Raw genomic sequence first — 22,482 nt, forward strand, 5'->3', positions numbered from 1 at the left:
TTTTAAAAATGTTGAACGAGCAATGAAGTTGAAATACAAAATTCCTTTCTGGTCATTGCTGTCATCATATAGTTAATCTCCTTCAATCTATTATTGTTATAAATCACATTACATGTATAGTTTTCTAATGTTCAAATACCCTAACATTCCTCATAGTCCCACTTGGGCTTGACAGTTACTGTTTGAAAAATATATATGCATTGCTAGATTTGGTACTATAAGAGTTTAACATTTTTGAATGTATGGACCTACATGAGAATGGTCTATTTGTTCATTCATTCAAAAAATATTCACAGATTCAATTAACGTTAATTAAGAGCTTATCACATAACGTATCCATACGTCTAACACATACATATGGGTGTATTCTCCAATTAAAAAGCAGAAATTGGCAGAACAGATAAAAAAGTATGATCCAAGTATATGCTATCCAAAAAAGACCAACTTTAGAGTCAAAGATGAAAGTAAGTTGAAAATGAAAGAATGCAAAAGGATATAATATGTAAACAATAACCAAAAGGAGGGCTGGAAAAGCCATACCAAGTTCAGAAGAAAATTAAATTTTAAACAAAATATTCTCATTAAATACAAAGGAGGACATTTTACAAGAAAAGTTAATATATCAAGAAGATATAAAAATTATGAACACGTAAGTATTTAACAAGAGAGCTCCCAAAACTGGCAGAATTGAAAAGAGCAAAAAAAAAAAAACAGTAATAACAGTTATTTCTATATCCTACTTTTAATCATGACTGCTAAATAGAAGATCAGTAAGGAAGCAGAAGACTTGAGTAACACTATAATCCAACTAGAACTAATAGACCTCTATACAGAGAACATTTAATTCAACAACAGGAAACTACGTATTTTTCTCAAGTGGACACCGAACACTTTCCAGAACAGACCATGTATTAGGCCCTAAAGTATGTCTTAATAAATATAAAAATGCTGAAACCTATAAGGTTTGTTTTCTGGCCACACAATAAAACTGGAAATTTGTAAGAGAAGGAAATTTGGGCAATTCACAAATTTGTGGGAACTGAATGGCGGAAGGTCCAAGAAAAATAACCAAGGAAAGTAACTACTTTGAGACAAATGAAAACAAACACAGTGTACCAAAACTTATGGGAGAAGACAAAGACAGTGCTCACAGAGTGATTCATTGCTGTGAATGCCTAACACTTAAAAAGAAGAAAGATCCCAAATCAATAATCTAAATTTACACCTTGCAAAACCGGAGGAAGAAAAGCAAACTACCCAAAGTTAACAGAAGGAAGGACATAAGAAAAACTGGGGCAGAAAAGGAAATTAGAACAGAGATAAGCAGAAGAACAATGGAAGGGATCAATGAAATAAAAAATTGGTTCTCAGAGTCAACAAAAATGACAAAGAAAAAAAGAAAGAGGACTTCAATTGAATGAAGAAACAAACAATCTGATTAAGACTTCTATTAAATAAAGAGACTGAATTAGTAATCAAAAAACTTACCAGAAGTAAAGGTCAAATCCAAATGGCTTCACTTCAGTTTGATAAAATTCAGTGAATTTTATATAACTCATGGGTAATTCAGTAATTTTTATAACTCATGGGTGTGTGTATATGTATGTGTATATATGTATGTAGATAGTGTTACACATATATAATGCCTATATATCATATATATATTACATTACATTACATTATCCTAATGTACTTATAATAAAGTAAGTAAAAGCTTGCTTAACTTGCCAAGCCCTTCCTGCAAAGCTGCTGGGAATGAGGGACCAAAAAAGAAGAACTCTGTAATGTTGAAATGATGCAAAGGAAACTTAAATGGGAATTAGGAAGATAATACATAACTTGGCATATTATACAGTTCAAAACGAAGGGCCTTGAGCCAAACAGCCAATTTATTTTATTTCTCACAGTTTAAGCACTTTACTCATATCTTCCACCAGAGAAAACCTACCGTTTTATTCCCTGAAATGTACTGCTGGCCATGTCTATGATGCCTCCAGTTGGCCTTGCCACTGCTCCAACTAAACCCTTCCCAACACCTTTAAAGAAACCAGCTGCTCCTTCTTTTTGAGCTCCTAGAAAGAAAGAACAAAGGTTTAGGCAGGTGGATCAAGAATGAAAACAGAATCAATTTGTGAAAGACCTGGTAATCTATATGGCCCAAAGGAATGTACTTGCCTTTGATAGGTTTTGTAACAATTCCTGTTATGCCACTTACAAAACCCTAGGGAGGAAAAGGAAAATTTATAATACTTTCAACATGATTCTTTAAAGAACCAACTCTGGCTTACAAAAAAAATAGAGGGTTCTGCTTTCTAGATACCGTAAGAATCTAGAAAGCACTAGAACAGAAATACATCTAGAAATGCATTACCTAAGTATCCTAGTTAAACAATGCTTTTAGAGGTTACTGATGTATTTTATATAGGTCACAACTCACTGCTCCTCCAATATCTAAATAATGCTTGAAGGAGTGCAAGTTAAGTACCTATTTTCTTATTCACCAAATGTAGCTTTAAAAGATATTCCTTGAGGAGGGCTTGGGTGGCTCAGTCAGCTAAGGGTCTGCCTTCAGCCCAGGTCCTGGGAAAGAGCTGGGAGTCGGGCCCCCCGCTGAGAGGGGAGTCTGCTTGTCCCTCTTCCTCTGACCCTCCTCACTGCTTGTGCTCTCTCTCACTCTATCAAATAAATAAATAAAATCTTAAAAAAAAAAAAAAAAAAAAAAAAAAGAAGAAGATGATAATCCCTGGCCAGTTCACCACCCTGGGAAATTTCTTACAGAAACTAAGCCTTTTCCTCCACGAGTGATGCCTTCTCTAAGACCGGCTGGCTGCCTATTCATGGCTTCTCTCCTCTTCTGCTGGTAGTCTTCATCCATGGTCATGGCTGCCACCCCTTTAGCCATAGCATTGGTGATTTTGGAGGCAGCACCAGCTAATCCACCTAGCAGAAATAATCATTATTTTTAGTAAAAGCGGAGGTAAAATTACTTTCTTGCGCTAATCACAGCTGGTCGGTGTCCTCTTTCTTACCAACAGCTCCACCAACTAGTGCCTTCAGTCCTAGTGCCATCCCCTCCACAAACTCTTCGGGACCCTGGATGGCTCCCTAAAGGGTCAAATAATAAAAACAAAGGTAACATTTTCTTTTAAAGTGAACTTATTGATATAAATTAAGAAGCAATAGGGACAAGAATAAAAATATCCTAGAGGAAGTGAAACCAGCAAAAACTTCACATTAACAACATTCTAAGAGATACTTCGTGACGTTGAAATTACAAGGAACAAGTGGATCCAAACTCAGAACAGGACTGTTCACCAATGTGTACAAAACATGTTTGCTCCAAACTGTAAGTTCCAGGAGGAAAACACAAGCACACTACTCTTGACAATTTTTGTAAAAGAAGTAACTGCACTTTAATACTTAATATTGATGTTTCAAATATACTGTACAATATAAGTAACAGTTTTACTTTTTCATTACCCTCTACATTTAGAAGTAGGAGAGTTTTGAATGTTTTAAAAGAAAATGTTAAAGGACAAAACAATCACTATTTTGTCACTGATTAAGATGGTTTTGCACGGTGTCTGCCTATAGTTGTTTACGATGTCCCACACAACTGTGCAAAGCAAGGCTGCATGTCCATGATGATCTTACTTCTACTGCGGAAAATGTTTATCTACCTTTAATATTCCAACAGAATACTGAAAATTTAGTATATCTTAAGTAAAATCTTAAGTTTAGATTTTGAGGGAAAAGGTCAAATTTCCCTCCAAATTTCTCAAAACCTCTTACAACTCTTTGCTGCAAAATCATGCTCTTCTGTTATGTCTCTCAAAATCTATTTACACCTACACTTCAAGTTAACAGTTTGGGATGCATTATTTTTTCATAAGTATTAGTGATACAACGCAAGAATAACTATTTCATTACCTGGTACGGTTCATAAAAAAATGCTTCCACACCTTCAGAAAATTCTCTGATCAAGCCAAAGGGATTTCCCAAAACTTCAAGTCCAAGAATGAGTACATACATTTGCTTAATGGCCTAAAAATGAAATACAAATATACTTCAGCTCAGGTCATGATCTCAGGGTCCTGGGATCGAGCCCCGCATTGGGCTCTCTGCTCGGCGGGGAGCCTGCTTCCCCCTCTCTCTGCCTGCCTCTCTGCCTACCTGTGATCTCTCTCTGTCTGTCAAATAAATAAATAAAAATCTTTAAAAAAAATGAAATACAAATATAAATCAATTCAGTCAACTGGAAAAAAATTTTGATGTTCAGTACACACATCCCGTTTCTTTTCTTTAAGGCTAACACCCTTATCACCAATTTCAACACCTATATCATATCACCCTATTTATCACTAGTTTTGTTTTTAAAAAGTGATTTGGTGTTAGAGTATTACAGATAGTATGACATATTTACATAAAGCTTTAGAATACTCAAAATGCTTTCACTTTTACAACTACGTGTGACAGTTGCTGTTACCACCATCATTTTATAGGCTGGAGAAACATAAAAGTCAAATGATGCCCAGGGTCATGTAGTAGGTAAATAGGAAAACTGGAATCCAAACCCAGACATTTTGAATCAGGCTTAGTGTCTGTCCACTACAGGATAGCTGTCTCAGATGCTATCTAAGTTAAATCCTAAGATACAGGAGTCTTTCTAAAGGTGGGAAAAAAATCCACTAAAATAAAATAACATACTAACTGACTTAACAACACAACTACATTAAAAACTGCCTGTATTCAGTTAGTTGCTAACAGCTTCCCTTGAAACTATCTTTTTAGAGTAAGTTTGGTGAATTAGTTAGTATTTTATTTAAAGATATTTAAGTTCACACTCATCCAAAAAAATATTTCTGTCAGTGGCTCAAAAAGAGAAAGGCAAAAAAATGAAATGGTGGCATGGCTCAATTTCTTTTTCAATACTGAGAAAAAAAAAGTTTTAAGATTTTGAAAATGGCTATTTACTTCCTTGCCAAATCTACATTATACGTGTACAGACCCAGTTGCACCGTCTCTATCTGTCCCTTCAGAAAATATCTCAGACAAACCTGTTTTGAATAGTGTCTTATTACTTCAGACTGTAGTTCAGATGCTGTGTGGAACTGATAGTTCAGCTCAAAAAACGCAAGCCTGAAAAACACATACAAACATGTGTGAGGGTGTGTGTAGGAGGGGAAGAGGGAGACAAGGGAAGAGAATATTTTTAATATTAACAAATTGTTTCCTTTTCTTTCCTTTTTGTACATTTCCCATGCCAATCAGAAAGCCTGCTCTTTTACATAAGCACATTCTGGTCAAAGAACCCTCAAAGAATCTCATGAAAGCTATGGATCTTATCCTCAGAAGAGCCACTATATAAACATATTTTCACATCCTTCAGGGGATTCAGAGACCCTCTGGATCCCACTCATGGACATGAACTGTATTTTCCAACTCTGCCTTGACATGGCCCACACAGAAATGTCTGGCATGGTGAGGTGAATGGAGAGGTTTTATTTTTATCTCTTATTTATTTATTTATTTTTTTAAAGATTTTGGCCATTCTGCTCAAGAATGGCCAGGCTTCAGTTGCTGCAGATCCTGTCTAATCAGCGGATGGCTGAGAAAGCAAGGTCGGTTGACTGCTAACCTATTCACAGCACATGCGGATCCACTGCTTGGGAAGCTCTCTGTTAGCTGACAGACAGAAGCCGGATGAGAAATCTCATCCTATTCCCAATGTCTTCAAACCTATGTTCTTTAATTTGACTGGTATCTAATTTTATCTAGATTTAGAGTTATATCCTACTGGATTCACTGAGTCTTACCAAGGTTCTTAATAACATTGTTGGGTGCTACCTGAAAAGGTCATTCTCATCTGAAGTCTCCACTCAGACTTTTTGAGTTTATTTGGTCAGGTACTCTAATAGCTTCCATTATGACTCACATTAAAATGTATATTCTCAGCTCTAACATTTAAACGAATCCCTTCATTTCCCCTATCACGGCTTTCATTTTGCTCTAGTCGCATATGCTGAGAATCTTGACCCTAAGAGCCCTGAAGCCACATGGTGTAAGTGCCACACCTTCGGGCGCTCCCAGCTTCTCAGGAATCCTTCTGTAGCCCAGAAAGGCCTTACATGTTGCACAAACTTGTATGGCCTCTGTCCCTCGTTCTTAAGGAAATGATTTAATAATTATTCTGTTCCTTCTAGTTAACGCTTCGCAGGTTAAATGTTACTTAAATCATATTCCATTTAACAGCAAAACCCATATTTGTCTATGATTTCCAATGTCCTTTGTACACTTTTTCACTTGTAAAGTTTTTAGGTAAATGTAAAATGGACTTTTGGTCAGTTTATAGATTTGAATATTAAACACACTTAAAAACTACATCTTGCACATCCGTAAGGGTGGCACCAATACTCTTCAGCAGAAGGTTTAAAGAGCGAACGGCCACGAGTCCTTCCTGTTGTTCTGAATCTTTAGCTTCTTCTCTGCCCGACCTCAGTGAAACACTTAAATGCAACTAGAGAGATAAAGAGACAAATATTTAAGCACCATCTGCAAAATGACAATTTTAACTTTTAAAATTTAATCTTATTTTAACTTTACTACACCGTAAGATTTCAAAGTTTGATAAATTTCAGTTTCACAATTTTAGAAATGCCAAAATTATTAAGTGAAAAGTTAAAGGAGTTTAAAATTGAATACAACTCTTTTTAAATTTTAAATTCAGTAATGTAAGCTAATATGGTACTTAGGTTCAATCCAAATCTTTTGGTAAAGCTATGAAAATAATAATTTTTATATAATAATAATCATCATCCAGAAGTTGAAGTTGTTGAAAATAATTCAGTGTTCAAGTATTAGAATTAAGTTACCAGGTTGAAATCAGTTAAACCAACCTTCACACTTTCGTATTATATGCATTTATATAATTATTTATATACTATATATATTATGTGTATATATAATTTTCTATAGAATATTTTCAAGTCTTATGTATGATATGCATTTATATATAATTATTTATAACAATATATATATTGTGTGTATATATATATACACACAATAATTTTCTTCAAGTGTTATGTAAGTAATTCAAAAACTCTGTATTAAGAACTTATATTTAGTTCCACTCAGTGTTCAGTTCTTAAATCAAGGTTACTCCACAAATTAATTTACAACCCAGAGACTATTGTTAGTAATATTGTAGTGCATTATTTGAAAGTTGCTAAGAGAGTAAATAAATCTTAAAAGTCCTCATTACAAGAAAAAAAAACTTTTTTTAACACTGTATCATGATGGATGGGAATGAATTTATTGCAATGATCATTAACAGAGTATACAAGTATCAAATCATTACCTTATACACCTGAAGCTAATCCATGTTATAGGTCAGTTATACCAATATACACACACACAAACACATCATACACAAAATTAAACAGGTTAACAGAAAACTAAGGTAACAAAAATGTTAGGTCAAGACCCCAATGTTCATAGCAGCAATGGCCACATTTGCCAAACTGTGGAAAGAACCAAGATGCCCTTCCACAGACAAATGGAAAAAGAAGATATGGTTCCTATATACTCCATTGTATATACCATATCTTCTTTATGCCTCCATCAGAAAGGATGACTATCCAACTTTTGTATCAACATGGACGGGACCTGAGGAGATTATGCTGAGTGAAATAAGTCAAGCAGAGAGAGTCAATTATCATATGGTTTCACTTATTTGTGGAGCATAAGGAATAACATGGAGGACCTTGGCAGATGGAGAGGAAAAGTGAGTTGGTGGAAATCGAAGGGGAGATGAACCATGAGAGACTATGAACTCTGAGAAACAAACTGAGGGTTTTGAAGTCGGGGGGTGGGGGAGGGCCTGGTGGCAGGTATTAAGGAGGGCACGTATTGCATGGAGCCCTGGTGTGGTACATAAACAATGAATCTTGGAACACTGAAAAAATAAAATTAAAAAAAAAAAGATATGAACATATAAACACATGTTGTAGGTGGCTCCAATATTATTTCCATACAGTGAAAAACTGTTGTAAGTATAAATAAAAATTTCAGAGGACTATTCCTGCTACTTTATTTACAGAATTTATATACTGTTAGAAAAAATAATTTATATATATATGTAATTATATATATATATAATTGGGATATATAATTTATATCCAAAACAAAGCAAGTCAAGTTGCTATTACCTAGATTATCAAGGATAATAAAAATGACTTCTATTTCCCCTACCTTGATAGGAGATATATGGAAGTATTCATAGAGACTGACTTGTGATGAATCTGCTAATGAAGCTGTTTTATATTCTTCTTGGAAAGCTTCTATATCTTTATGAAAAAGTTCAACCTATAGGGGAAAAAAAGCATTAAAAACTTAAAGGATCCATCTGTTTGAGGCATTTAAGTCAATAGCTCAGATACTGCAGAACATACCTCCATAACATCCATATTCAGCACTGGTTATGATTAGAAAGTTATTTTATGAGAAGGGAACCTAACACCTGTTAGTAAAGCTCTGTTCCTAACTCACAAATTGATAAGCATATTTTGTTTCCATCTAATCCATTACAAAACACCAAGCTTTTCTTCTTGGGACTATAGAGTTATCCCCAAAAGCTACTATAACCCAGTACATCAACATTTTCTTAGGAATATTTCTTTCTTTAAATATAATCACAGGGGCACCTGGGTGGCTCAGTGGGTTAAGGCCTCTGCTTTCAGCTCGGGTCATGATCCCAGGGTCCTGGGATCAAGCCCTGCATCGGGCTCTCTGCTCAGCAGGGAGCCTGCTTTCCTTTCTCTCTCTCTCTGCCTGCCTCTCTGCCTACCTGTGATCTCTGTCAAATAAATTTAAATATATATATATATATATAAATATATATATAAATATATATAAATATATATATATAAATATATATATATATATTTATAAAATCATAGTTCTTTTGTGGCTTTTTAGTAAATACCTCACTGACACCTACAGAGGCCCATGCTATAATCAAAAAGGGGAAGGCACTGAAAATGATGTTGCATTAAGTGATGAATATGGCTTTCATTCTTGATAATCAACATTAATTCTCTTTTAAACACAAATTTAAGTACTTCTGTGTGTTGAGAAAATGGCCCCAACATTCTCATTTTGACCTATCATCAACAGTATCAAAATGACAGCCTTATTAAAAGTACAGTGTCTACACTATGGAGTATTATGCCTCCATCAGAAAGGATGAATACCCAACTTTTGTAGCAACATGGACGGGACTGGAAGAGATTATGCTGAGTGAAATAAGTCAAGCAGAGAAAGTCAATTATCATATGGTTTCACTTATTTGTGGAGCATAACAAATAGCATGGAGGACAAGGGGTGTTAGAGAGGAGTAGGGAATTTGGGTAAATTGGAAGGGGAGGTGAACCATGAGAGACTACGGACTCTGAAAAACAGTCTGAGGGGTTTGAAGTGGCGGGGGGGTGGGAGGTCGGGGTACCAGGTGGTGGGTATTATAGAGGGCACGGCTTGCATGGAGCACTGGGTGTGGTGAGAAAATAATGAATACTGTTTTTCTGAAAATAAATAAATTGGAAAAAAAAAAAAAGTACAGTGTCTGGAAACTGACTTCTCAGATGACAGTGTGAAGGGCTCTTTAGACCAGTTCCCCAGTGAAACTGGTGAAACAAATAAACAAACATTTGGGGTGCCTGGGTGCCTAAGTCGGTTAAGCATTTGACTCTTGATTATGGCCCAGTTTATGATCGGGGGGTCACGGGATCAAGCCCTGCATCAGGGTCCACACTCAGTGGGGAGTCAGCTTCAGATTCTCTCCCTCCCCATATGCCCATGCATACTCTCTCTCTCTAAAATAAATAAATATTTTAAAAATAAATAAATATCTAAGGCCTCTATGAATGAACCTAATGGTATAAGCAAATAAAATATCTTTTTAAGAAAATCTACAAAAATTTGTAAGAAAAGTGAATCTGTAGTATTTGAACACATGCCATTCTTTCAGATCCCCCTCCTAGTTCAACAAGCCATGACTCCACTCTAGACTGCTACACTCAAGAACTTAAAGCTCCCTGTCTGCCCAGTGGACAGCTGGAATACTTTCTTCCTGGGAGGCATAAGATGTCAGCATTTCTCATCCCAACCCCAGTTACCAGCTGCTAATGCTACATTATGGGGATGGGAGAGCTTCTGTCCCGCTGCCCAGCCTCTACTCATGGAACAAAGGCTCTAATTTGGTGTAATACCACTGAGAATACTGGGTTCGGATCACTCCTGTTCCATTCCTAGCTCTGAAGCTCTGGTCGGATATTTTTATCTGGGGAGAACGAAACTTTAAAATAACTCCTAATCTTTTTCCAAAGAAACCCCAAATCTTTCCCCAAAGCCTTGACTGCAACAGAGTTTTTGAAGAAGTTCACACCTTAGCATTAGGAAACAGTAAATGTCACAGGGAAAGATAACTGGAAGGAAAACCACTGATTCAATGAAGATGCAGGCTAAACTGCAGGACTCTTAGTTTTCATGAGTGAAATGGGGAAAAAGACAGTTTAAGGAGTCCTCCTGGGGTCAAAACAAATATCAAACACTGATCTCCAGATGAGTTCCTCCAAGGAAAAAAAAAGAGCCCAAGTCTGATTAGATTAGTCTGTAGAACAATATATGGCCTAAAGTACTGTGGGAAAAAAATAACGCAATCAACCAGCAATTAGTAGACTTCAATAGCTAGGTGTGTTGTGAAGAGAAGAGGGCCCAGCCCCAAAACCAATTATTCCAGGGTAAGGGTGGTATCCCAAGATTTTCACCTCTCTGAGGAGCAACACCAAAAGCTTAACATTGCAGGAAAAGTAAGGGGTGTAGGAAGGGTAGACTTCAATAAAAAAAATCTAACCAGTCACAGAATGAAAAAATAAGCTAATAACAATAAGCTTTGGGGACAGAGGGATCAGTAGCCAGTTTTTATAGTGTATCATCTAAAATGTCTAAGTTCCCAACCAAAAATTATGATATGTGCAAAGACAGGAATGTATGACCCATACACTGGGGAAAAACCAGGCAAAAGAAACTGCATGTGAGAAGTGACAAGACTGGATTAAAAGAAAAATACTTCCAAGTAGCCACTATAAATATGTTCAGAGAACTAAAGAAAACCTGGGGCGCCTGGGTAGCTCAGATGGTTAATTGTCTGCCTTCGGCTCAGGTCATGATCCCAGGGTTCTGGGATTGAGCCCTGCATTAAAGAAAAACATATTTAGAAAGTGAAAGAGGGACGCCTGGGTGGCTCAGTTGGTTAAGCAGCTGCCTTCCGCTCAGGTCATGATCCCGGCGTCCTGGGATTGAGTCCCATATCGGGCTCCTTGCTCAGCAGGGAGCCTGCTTCTCCCTCTGCCTCTGCCTGCCATTCTGTCTGCCTGTGCTCGCTCTCTCCCTCTCTCTCTCTGATAAATAAATAAAATCTTTAAAAAAAAAAAAAAAAAAGAAAGAAAGTGAAAGAAATTACAATGACCATGTCTTATCAACTTGAATACTACAACAAATACAGAAGGAGAAAAATTATATATTAAAAAAACCTATTAAAAATTCTGGAATTGAAAACTATAATAGAAATGGAAGAGTCACTAGAAGGACCTAACAGTGTATTTGAGCTGATAGGAGAAACAGAAACACTTCATTATATGCTAAATTAAATGCATTGTTTTATCATGACTTTGAAGACAAAGTGTTAAAGATCATGCAGTCTGAAGAACAGAGGAAAAAGAGTGAAGAAAAATCAACACTCTCAGAGAAATGTGGTACATCGTTAAGCATGCTAACATATACAATATGCGTAGATCAGGGGAAAAGAGAGTAAAAGTAGAAAAAATATGTGAAGAAATAATAGCCAAATGCTTTCTATATTCAATGAAAAACAATAAGCAACATAACCAGGAAGCTAAATGAACTCCTACTGCATAAATGGAAAGAGGTTCACAAAAGATATGTAACAGTAAAATTGATGAAAGTCAAAGACAAGGAGAAAATCTTAGAAACAAGAAGAGAAAAACAAATTACTACATATAAGATGACCCTGATAAGACTAATAGTTGGGGTGCCTGAGGGGGCACAGTCAGTTAAGCGTCCCACTGTTGGTTTTGGCTCAGGTTGTAGTCTCAGGGTTTTGAGACAGAGCCCCATGTCAGGCTCTGCACTCAGTGCTGAGTCTGCTTGAGTTTCTCTCTCTCCCACACCTCCCACACCTGTGCTCTCAAAGAAATCTTAAAAAAAAAAAAATTAACAGTTGACTTCTTAGCAGAAAGGAGGCAAGAAGACAGTGGGTAAAATATTCAAAGTACTCAAAAGGAAAAAACCTGCCAACCAAGAATCCTATATCCAGTATAACTACCTTTCAAAATGAAAGAATATGAAGCCTTTTCCAGACCAAAAAAACAAAAACAAAAACAAAAACAAAAAAACCTAGGAGACTTAATGTTAATGGCTAGTAGGTGTGCCTTACAAGAAATACTTACGAAAGTTCCTCAGGCTGAAAGCAAGTAACCTCAAATGGTAATTAGAATCCAAATGAAAAAAAGGGGGAAAAAAAGGTTGAACTGGAAAATACAATGATGTAAATAGTATAAATATATAAACATTTCTTTCTCATAACTAATTTAAAGAGCAACTGACTATATGTATAAGAAATACAGTGTTCGCCCTATAATAACAGACCAGGATCACATGAATGTGAACACAAAGAGCCTCAAAAAAATACTACTGACCCTAATCCAGCAAAATATGGAAATATACACAGGACTAAGTGGGTTGCTTTAACATCCAAAGTAATAAAATCAACAGAAAAACCGTATCACCATCCCAAGAGATACAGAAAAAGCATTTGACAAAATTCGACACACTTTCATGATAACACTTAGCAAACTGGAACTATTAGAGAACTCTACCTAATGTAGGTTATCTACCAAAAAAACTACTATTGATACCATAATTAATGGTAAGAGCTTTTTCTTTATATCAGCAACAAGGCAAGAATGTCTGCTCTTGCACTTGTATTCAATGTTGTACTATTGTACTAGAGGTTCTAGCAGGGCAATTAGGCAAGAAGAAACAAAAGCCATGCAGATTAGATCAGAAAGGAAGAAGCAAAACTATTCTCAGATGGCACGATCTTATATGCAGAAAATCCTACAGAATGTATAAAACAACTATTAGAGATAATAAATGAGTTCATAAGGTTGCAAAATATAAGATCAGTATAAAAAAATCAATTATATTTCTATATACTTGCAATGAACAAATAAAAAATGAAATTAAAAAACAATTCTGTGCAGAATACTCAATAATAAAATTAACAAAAGAGCCAAACTTATACTCTGAAAATTATACAAATGTTGAAAGAAAATAAAGATCTACATAAGAGCACAACATTCAATGTTTAAGGATCAAAAGACTTAATAATGTTAAGTTGTTGGAACTCCAAAACTGGTATGCAGATTCAATGTAATCTCTGTCAAGACCCCAGATGACTTCTTCAAAGAAGCTCTCAAGCTGATTCTAAAATTCATATGGAATTGCAAAAACATTTTGAGCAAGAACAAAGGAGGAGGATTCATACTTCTCAACTTCAAAACTTACTACAATACAACAATAATCAGGCAGTACAGTATTGGTAAAAAAGATGGACTTACAGATTAATGGAATAAAACTATATGTTAATGGTCAACTGATTTTTGACAAGGGTACCAAGACCATTAATGAGGAAGGAATACTCTTTCAGTAAATACAATAAATGGTACTGGGACAACTCGATAGCCAAATGCAAAAGACTGATGTTGGACCCTTACCGCCCACTATATACAAAAATCAACTCAAAATGGATGAAATACCTGATTATAAAAAACTCTTAAAACACAGGGCTAAATTCATAACCTTCACAACCTTAGATCTGACAAAAGACTCTTAAAAATGACACCAAAAACATGAACAACAAAAAAGAATTTGGATTTCATTAAACTTTTGTGCTTCAAAAGACATCAGGAAAGTAAAGCACAACACACAGAATGTGAGGGAAAAAACAAGAATGAGAGAAAATATTTGCAAATCATATATCTGGATATGGAACTTGTATTTAGAATATATAAATAACGTTCACAATTCAATAAAAAGGAGACAACCTATTTAACAAAGGATCTGAATAGACATTTCTCTATAGAAAATATGTAAACGGTCCATCAACACATAAAAAGATGCTCAACATCATTCATCATCAGGTACATGTAAATCACAAAATCACAATGATATACTACTTCACACTCACTATGATGGCTAGAATCCAAAGGATAGATAGTAACAGGTATTGATGATGATGCACTAAAAAAAAACTATATGGGGGCGCCTGGGTGGCTCAGTGGGTTAAGCCACTGCCTTCGGTTCAGGTCATGATCTCCGGGTCCTGGGATCGAGTTCCGCATCGGGCTCTCTGCTCGGCAGGGAGCCTGCTTCCTCCTCTCTCTCTCTCTGCCTGCCTCTCTGCCTACTTGTGATCTCTCTCTCTGTCAAATAATAAAAAAAAAAATCTTAAAAAAAAACTATATGATTCCATTTATATCAAATATCTAGAACAAGAAATCCTATAGACAAAGTATCAGTGATTGATGGGACTGGCATGGTTTCCTTCTTCAGCTGGTGAAAATGTTCTGGAATGAGACAGTAATGATCCTTGTACAATTCTGTAAATACATTAAAAAACACGGCTCTGTCCACCATGAATGATTAAAATGTATAACGTGTGAACTGAATTTCAATAAATTTAAAAGAAAAAAAAGTATTATTTGCCCTTGTCCTTATTCATGAAATCTGTATTACCTTCAGAATTCTTTTAATGAAGACAGCAGAAAAAGATTGTATCTGATCTACCCTATCACTATGACTTTAAGGTCTTTCTATCAATCACAAATAAGACACTTAACCTTTTATTTTTATCCCTTCTTTCATTGAATATTCTTGTCACACCCAAATTTCTAAGTTATTAATCAAAACAAAGTAACCCAGGAAATAAAATAGGAAAAACAGTGATGTGAATATGAGTATTTCTCCCTACTACTGGCCTAAAACCTTTCCTGTTTGCTAACTCACCTTCAAAAGGTTATTTTAACTTGTCTTGCTTTCTTCATCTATAATCTAAAAATGGGATTTCTACCAATTTACCCACCACAGTAGTGTAAGAAAAATTTAAAAATTTTATTTTTAAGATGAACCAAAACCATTTTAATACATTAAAAAATTTCTAATTTTTTTAGTCCTCCTCCTTTCCCAATCCTTCCTGTTAATACTATCATTCTAAATCTCACCTCAGTTTTTTCAGTCACTTCGGCTTCTGTCATAAGTTCTGCTAAAGCATAGACAAATCCAAGATCTAACCTGAGGTCCATTTCTTGGATCAACACCTTGAAATACCTATAATACAAAGTAGAAAACGTTTAAAAACCATCGATTAAAGTGCATTTAAAAAATGAGATGAGAAAAAAGCATTAGATAATTATTAGAATGCTGAAATTCAGGATTTTACAGATGAACAAATAAAATTGTCATGGCAATACTGTTCATAACAGCAATAAACTCTAAATGTGAAAATGCCTATGAAGAGAAAACTGATAAGTAAACTATGGTATTCAGTCATATGGCAGAATATTATATAATAGTGATAAACTCTAGTTACATACAGCAAAAATAATAAATTTTAGTAAAAAGTTGAATGAAAAATTCCAGCCCTAATAGTATATTTTCAGTTTAACCAAAAACCAAATTTTTTTTTTTATTAGGAAAAAACGGGAAAACTAAGAAGCATAATGTTTACGTACAGACATACAATAAATTGTATTTTAAGATGTAAGGGATGAAATTAGTGTTTATTGTGGTCGATAAGGTGGAGAAAACAAGAAATAGGAGGGTAATATATCAATGGATGTTTCTGTCAATATTTTACTTCTTAGATTGGGTGGTGACCATTTTAAAGCAGTATTTTCTTGTTTCTAAAACAATATGCAATAATTACAGAAAACTTAAGTGAGAAAATAAATAAAATGTAAGTTCATTTCATTCAGAGCCTTCTGATCCTGTAAGATTATGAAACTGATTTTCCTAATGATATTCATAATTTAATATTTTGCACTTAAACCTTTGACTCACCTGAAATTGATTTAAAGTGTATAATTAACTCACATATTTAAATCAAAACATTAAATAAATACACAGAAATATATTAAGACACTTACTTAATACGTGATATCTGGGAATGCCCTGCAGATCTCATGACAATACTGACATCTGTAAAGGGCTTTGGAGCTACAAAAGTTAATAAATATGATTAATCCCATGATGCTTTAAGAAAAAGATAAGCATTTTCTTGCAATTTAATACACATCACAATGTAGAACTAACTTACTTACTAAATCATGAGTATCTATTAAAATTACTATTTGTAAGGTCTTAATTTCAGATGCCAGTTTTTTTTTAATTATCTGTATTTACTTTAAAGATAACTAATCCTTTAAATTAGTGATTTTAAAGTAGAAGTATGCATTAGAATCACCAGGGAAACACTGTGAAAACACAGATTTCAGGGTCTTGTCCTGGACTTCCAGGTAAAGGGGCTTGGGCATGTACAATGGTCAAAAGCTTCCAAGCAGATTATCAATACCTCCTTAGATAGTTCAGAGCCAGTGGTGTGGAGGTGGGGGGTGGAAAGCAAAGGGAGGGGGGAGGAAAGAGAAAGGGGAAGAGGTATAGTAAAGAAAGAAGGAATATGAAGGGGAAGCAGAGGATAGAAGAGCGGACTCATCATTACATTCAGCTAGAGAATACAGGACATTTCTCACGGTTAGAAACCTCTCTGAATTTGATTTTCTTCACAATTTATTCAAAGGTCCAAGTGGCTTTTAAATCAAGGATTTACAAGTCACTAATATTTCTAAAAATTTAAATATATATTTGTAATTAATCTTCTCCTCAGAATTCAGTCAATGCGTTGCTTAGTTGACTTACTTTAATTTACTTAGTTGACTTACAACTAAGTTGACCTTAGTTGAGTACTTGTTCCTTTCCAGGAGGTTTAATTTTCTAATGATCCCATAGAAACTAAACTTGAGAACGGTTTCATTTCGTGTTTTTATGGTAAAGTAAACCATACAGCTGATACATTTTTATGGCAATCTAAAAATACAAACACACCTGAATCCATGGTGACCGACTTGGGAGGTTTAATTGGATAAAACACAAATGGAAATATAGCACCATGTATCTGGTTTTGGATCTAAGAAAATAAAAACAGGTCAGTATATTACTATGTTAATTACAGAACCCTACCAGAATAATAAGATTTAATAAGCAGAAAGAATCAAGCAGTCTAGTTCAACAATGAAACTGAAATACTAGGTAAGAGAGACTATGGGAATGAATACATTTGGCTTATTGCTATGTTCCTTATGAACACAATTTGACTATCTTTTCAGACTCACCTGTATTCTGTAAACTTGAATTCTAAATGATGACTGATGTGCAGATGTGCTATATTCTACTTTTAATGCTGGAAGATAATTTCTTCTTATAGCTATTACATGTGGCTGCAGAATTTTCATGTTAGTACCACTAGGTGTGAAGCGAACCTGAAAAATATCCCCCACAAAACACTGAATTTCTCTGCATTTCATAATTTGTTAAAATTAGAACTTTATACCAAAAACATTAAAGATAATTAAAACAGTAAGCTAAATATTTGACTAGATTGGATCTCTCCAATACAACTCAGAAAAACGTTCAATGTAAACCATATAGCTTAGTTGTATCACTTTTTATATAAATTTACTAAAAATATTAAAGTAATAAAAGGAAAAATAATTTAAAAAGTTAAATAAGTAAAACAACATATTGGTTTCTTGTTAACTAAGGAGTAGATCATTAGCATCTTAAGAGCAAGTCTGACTTGTTAATACAGACAACTACCCCTTATTATATATGATAGAATTCATTGCTTTGCAAGAAAACCAGACTTTCCTTAAAGGTCACTAGTAATTCATCTAATTTTAACAGGTAAAAATTAAAACTTCAGATCAGTACTTAAAAATATTACCGGAATGTTAGTGTCCAATTCGATAACCTTATCTTCTGCAGGTGAAGATTCAGTATATTCTTTAAATTCTTTCTCTAACTTCTCAGTGTGCTTTACACTCATTGGCTTCCATCTTGCCTTCTTCTTGGGCTTTGTCTCCCAAACCACATCAGAACTTTTTAGATGAAAGCAAAAATCATGGTGCTAACTTATAAACATTTTCATTTTACCTTGTTCATTACATGAATTGCAAAACCTTCAGTAAAATTTACAATATCCCCAGTAATATGGAAGCACACTACAGATTTAAAAATATGAACTGATTCAATCAATATTTAGACTTTTACTCAGCCACTATTTTAGGTGGTAGGGATATTATCAGTAAACATCTTTGCCATCCTACAGCTTTATTTTAGCTGAGTGACAGACCATAAATAGTAAATAGAAAAAATATGTGGTATTTGAAACAGAGAAGAGGACTCATGTATGAGGACCCTAGGGCACCCAATATTAAGCAGCTGAGAAGACAAGGAACCAACACAAGAAGTGGAGAATTCTGGGATAGAAAGAAAAACAAAGATGGTGAAGTACCCTGAAAGTCAAGGCAAAGAAAAACTACCAAGAAGGGATCTGTGTGTTACACACTTAAGCAACATGGTCTCTGGTCATCCTGACAAGACAAATGTCATGGTGTGTTGACAGCAAAATCCTGTTGGGAGTGGTTAAAGAAAGAATGGGTAAAATAATAATTGGATATAGTGAGTATATTAAACTCATCCATAATTGTTAACACTTTTGAGGAGTTTGGTTATAAAGGGAAGCTAAAAAGTGGGCAGTAGGTAGGCTCGAGAGAATTTTTTAAGTTGAGATAAAGAATACTGATGGGCATAACCCAAAAGAGAGCCAAAAATTATTGATGTGGGAGAGATAAAGAAGAGAACTGCGTAATCAATGTCTCAAGAAGGCAAAAGGAAATGGAATCGAATGCAAAGTTGAAAAATATTTTTAAATAGGAGCACATGTATCTATGATAGCTGTGGAGAAGACGTTAGCACAGTGTGTAGGTAAAAATGCTCATGGGTAGAAAGTTGTGATTTGGGAGAGTGGGTCTTTGGAAATTCCCTTCAGACTGCTTCCATTTTCTGACTGAAATGGGGTACAAGGCAGTGAGGTGTGAGAGAAAATGGGAGGATTAAAAGGAGACAAGGTGTGAAATATAGTGTAAAAGGGGATGGAACAAATCTCATTTACTGAAAAATTGCTGAGAGACTTAAATACAGAATAAAAACATCCAACCACATTCTAAAACTGCTGTTTATATACATAAGTTATTTAAGTATTCTATTTATTAATTCCCTCTAAAATTTATATTCACTTAATAAACAGGCAGGAACAGTATATTATTCCTCGTTGCACTCACATCATTTAGCATAGCAGTTAGCAAATAATAAACACATTTCTTGAGAATAAAAATTTGCAAGAAAATAGTTTATAATATTCCTTTTTAAATGGCATGGATTTCAATCAATGAAAAGTCAAAGGCGTTTCTAGATGAATTTATACAGATAAACAAATTCAAACCTGTATCACATACCTTTTAACATATATATTTGACAGCTTTAACTCAAGGATTAAAACTATTATCCTGGATAATATTATCCTACTATATTATACAGACTGGAATCTAGAAATGCCCTCAAAATCAGGCACTAATGTATACAAATTAATTTTACCTGAAGTATTTATGAATAGGAATATTAAAGGCATAGAGAAAAGAGTTTTACTGGTGATGACTTAGAGGGAAATGATATATTCCATATTACCTTACTATATCTTAAAATTAAGTGGCAAGCTCAAATTAAAGAATGATTGGATTTATTCCATCAACAACTATTTACGGAGCATCCATACTGTATCCTACACTCTGATAGGCAGTAAGAGAAAATTAAATATTTCCTTATACATGTTAAGTATACTTTTGATAAGCTGAATAAACATAAAAGAAACGATTTAAAAATCTGATTTTGAGATATCTTTATCTCAAAAGACAAAAAATAATCTCAAAAACATTTTAAAATCAGCATTACCTTAGTATAATAATCAAAACACAAAACTTAAACTGTACTATTTTAATTTTATTATCACCATTCTTAATGATTAAGAACTAATCATTTAATGTATCTAACCTTGTAATGCCAATATAGGCTACTTCCTGCTTTGTGTAATTGTTGACGAGAGAAATTCCAACATCTTGTAAGGCCAACACAATTTCTTGCTCTGCTAACTCTGCTTTCTCACTTTCATATGTTGCTCTGAATACCCTTGGATCTTCAGTGAATAAAATAATGCGTTGTAAGCCTTCAAAGAATGAAACTAAATAAATCGTCTTTTTCCCTGAATTTATAGGTGTCATCATATCCTAAAACAAACCATCAAAAAAATTAAAAATTAGAGTCTTTTTTTTTTTTTTTTTTTAAAGATCTTATTCATTTGTTTGACAGACAGAAGACAAGGAGAGAGGGAACACAAGCACAGGGAGTTGGGAGACAGAGAAGCAGGCTTCCTGCTTAGCAGGGAGCTCAATGTGGGCCAGATCCTAGGACCATGGGATCATGACCAGAGCCGAAGTCAGACGCTTAACGACTGAGCCACCCAGGCACCCCAAAAATTAGAGCCGTAACCAAGAGGAAATCTAGATTCCACATCTGAAAAATGAGAATTGTAATGGTAACTTTCAAAGGATTAGACAAACTGAATGAATATTTGTATAACAGTCAGAAATTTGCATAATAAAAATCAGTTGATGTTTGCTTCTGCCATTATTTATTATGAAGTAATTAATCAGGAAGACAGGTCAATTGTTACTGTTTTTTCAACAACTTAATAAAATTTAATTAGTCTTCTTTTGTAGGCTAATCAATAACACAAAGTATTAAGACTAACCAATGTGTTATATGTTAAAAGTTGTTCAGTCAGAAATTTAATTGCCTTACAGAGCTGAACTAAATAGGATAAAAAATATCTGACACTTCAGTTGCATGCTCTATAAAGCACAGGTATTTACCACATGGTTAATTTGGCAGGAAGCCCTTATTTATAAGCATTGTATTAATGTCAGGGTATTGAATTTCAATGAGAAGATAAGAGCAAATGCTAATAATTAACAGTCAGTCATGAATTTTTGGTCAATGCTCTAGTGAATATTCTGATTAATAGGAAATTTTAATATACAGTAGTTCCCCTTCTCCTAGGTTCTGCATTCCAGTTTCAGCTACCTGTGGTCAACCATGTTCCAGAAGCAGATGATCCTCCTTCTGACATATGGTCAGAAGGTCAACAATAGTCTAATACTACATCCCAATGCCTACATCTTTCATCTCACTTCATCTCACCATGTATGTACTTTATCATCTCACATCATCACTAGAAGGGTGAGTATAAAATATTTTGAGAGACCACACTCATAGGATTTTATTACAGTAAATAATTGTTCCATTTTATTATTAAGTTTTTGTTTTTATCTCTCACTGTGCCTAATTTGTAAATTAAACTTTATCATAGGTATGAATGATAGGAAAAAAACACGGTTTATATAGGGCTTAGTACTCTATTGGTGGTTTCAAGCATCCACTGGAGGTCTGAGATGGTGGGGGCGGGCATGTTGTACCACACACATTCACCTTATAATGAATCTGAAAACCAGATCTCAGTATCTGCTATTAACTCAACTGTATCCTCTCACTCTCCCAAAGTCATATGTTGAAGTCCCAGTTGCCAATGTGACTCTTTTGGACACAAGGCCTTGGAGGAGTTAGGGCTCTGATCCAACAGGAGGAATATCCTGCTAAGGACATAGGGAGAGGGTGCTCAACTGCAAGTCAAGAAGAGTCCTCACCAGGTTCACCAGGACCTGACCATGCTGGCACTTTGATTTGGTTTTCCAGCTCTCAAACTCTGAGAAATAAATTTGTGTTGCTTAAGCCACCCAGTCTAAGGTATTTGGTCATGGCAGCCCAAGTAGACTAACACAGTATCTATCTCAAGAATTAATTTTTTTTTTCCATCTTGAATCATTACTTTAAACAAATCACACCATAGCCCAGAATCATAGCCCAGCAAAACTACTGGTTTTGCTTATGTGACAGTAATATTTTCAGAGATTTTTAAAAACATTTTATTTTTTTTATTTGAAAAAGAGAGTGAGCATGCACAAGCAAGGGAAGCAGACAGAGGGAGAAGCAAGCTCCCAGCTTGAGCAGAGAGCCCGATGTGGGGCTTGATCCCAGGACCCCAGGATCATGACTTGAGCCAAAGGCACATGCTTAACTCACTGAGCCACCCAGGCACCCCTATCTCAAGAATTTTGA

General features: G+C 34.9%; 1 protein-coding gene across 4 annotated transcripts in view; it reads right to left on the minus strand.

The window, feature by feature from the left end:
• The window catches only part of VPS13A (vacuolar protein sorting 13 homolog A), a 240,558-nt gene that overhangs the window by 25,226 nt on the left and 192,850 nt on the right, over positions 1-22,482 (minus strand). For all 4 annotated transcript variants that reach the window (XM_044265853.1, XM_044265852.1, XM_044265856.1 and 1 more), the window contains exons 54-67: positions 20,302-20,534; positions 18,137-18,290; positions 17,526-17,672; positions 17,239-17,320; positions 16,284-16,353; positions 15,360-15,465; positions 8,251-8,364; positions 6,372-6,517; positions 5,058-5,139; positions 3,931-4,044; positions 3,030-3,105; positions 2,777-2,940; positions 2,176-2,221; positions 1,949-2,072 (exon numbers count right to left, since the gene is read on the minus strand). In XM_044265853.1, coding sequence (XP_044121788.1) covers positions 1,949-2,072; positions 2,176-2,221; positions 2,777-2,940; positions 3,030-3,105; positions 3,931-4,044; positions 5,058-5,139; positions 6,372-6,517; positions 8,251-8,364; positions 15,360-15,465; positions 16,284-16,353; positions 17,239-17,320; positions 17,526-17,672; positions 18,137-18,290; positions 20,302-20,534 — 1,658 coding nt within the window. The remainder of the gene's footprint in view (positions 1-1,948; positions 2,073-2,175; positions 2,222-2,776; positions 2,941-3,029; positions 3,106-3,930; positions 4,045-5,057; positions 5,140-6,371; positions 6,518-8,250; positions 8,365-15,359; positions 15,466-16,283; positions 16,354-17,238; positions 17,321-17,525; positions 17,673-18,136; positions 18,291-20,301; positions 20,535-22,482) is intronic.

The sequence above is a fragment of the Neovison vison genome, chromosome 9 (genome assembly GCF_020171115.1).
Source record: "Neovison vison isolate M4711 chromosome 9, ASM_NN_V1, whole genome shotgun sequence".
Lineage (NCBI taxonomy): Eukaryota > Metazoa > Chordata > Mammalia > Carnivora > Mustelidae > Neogale > Neogale vison.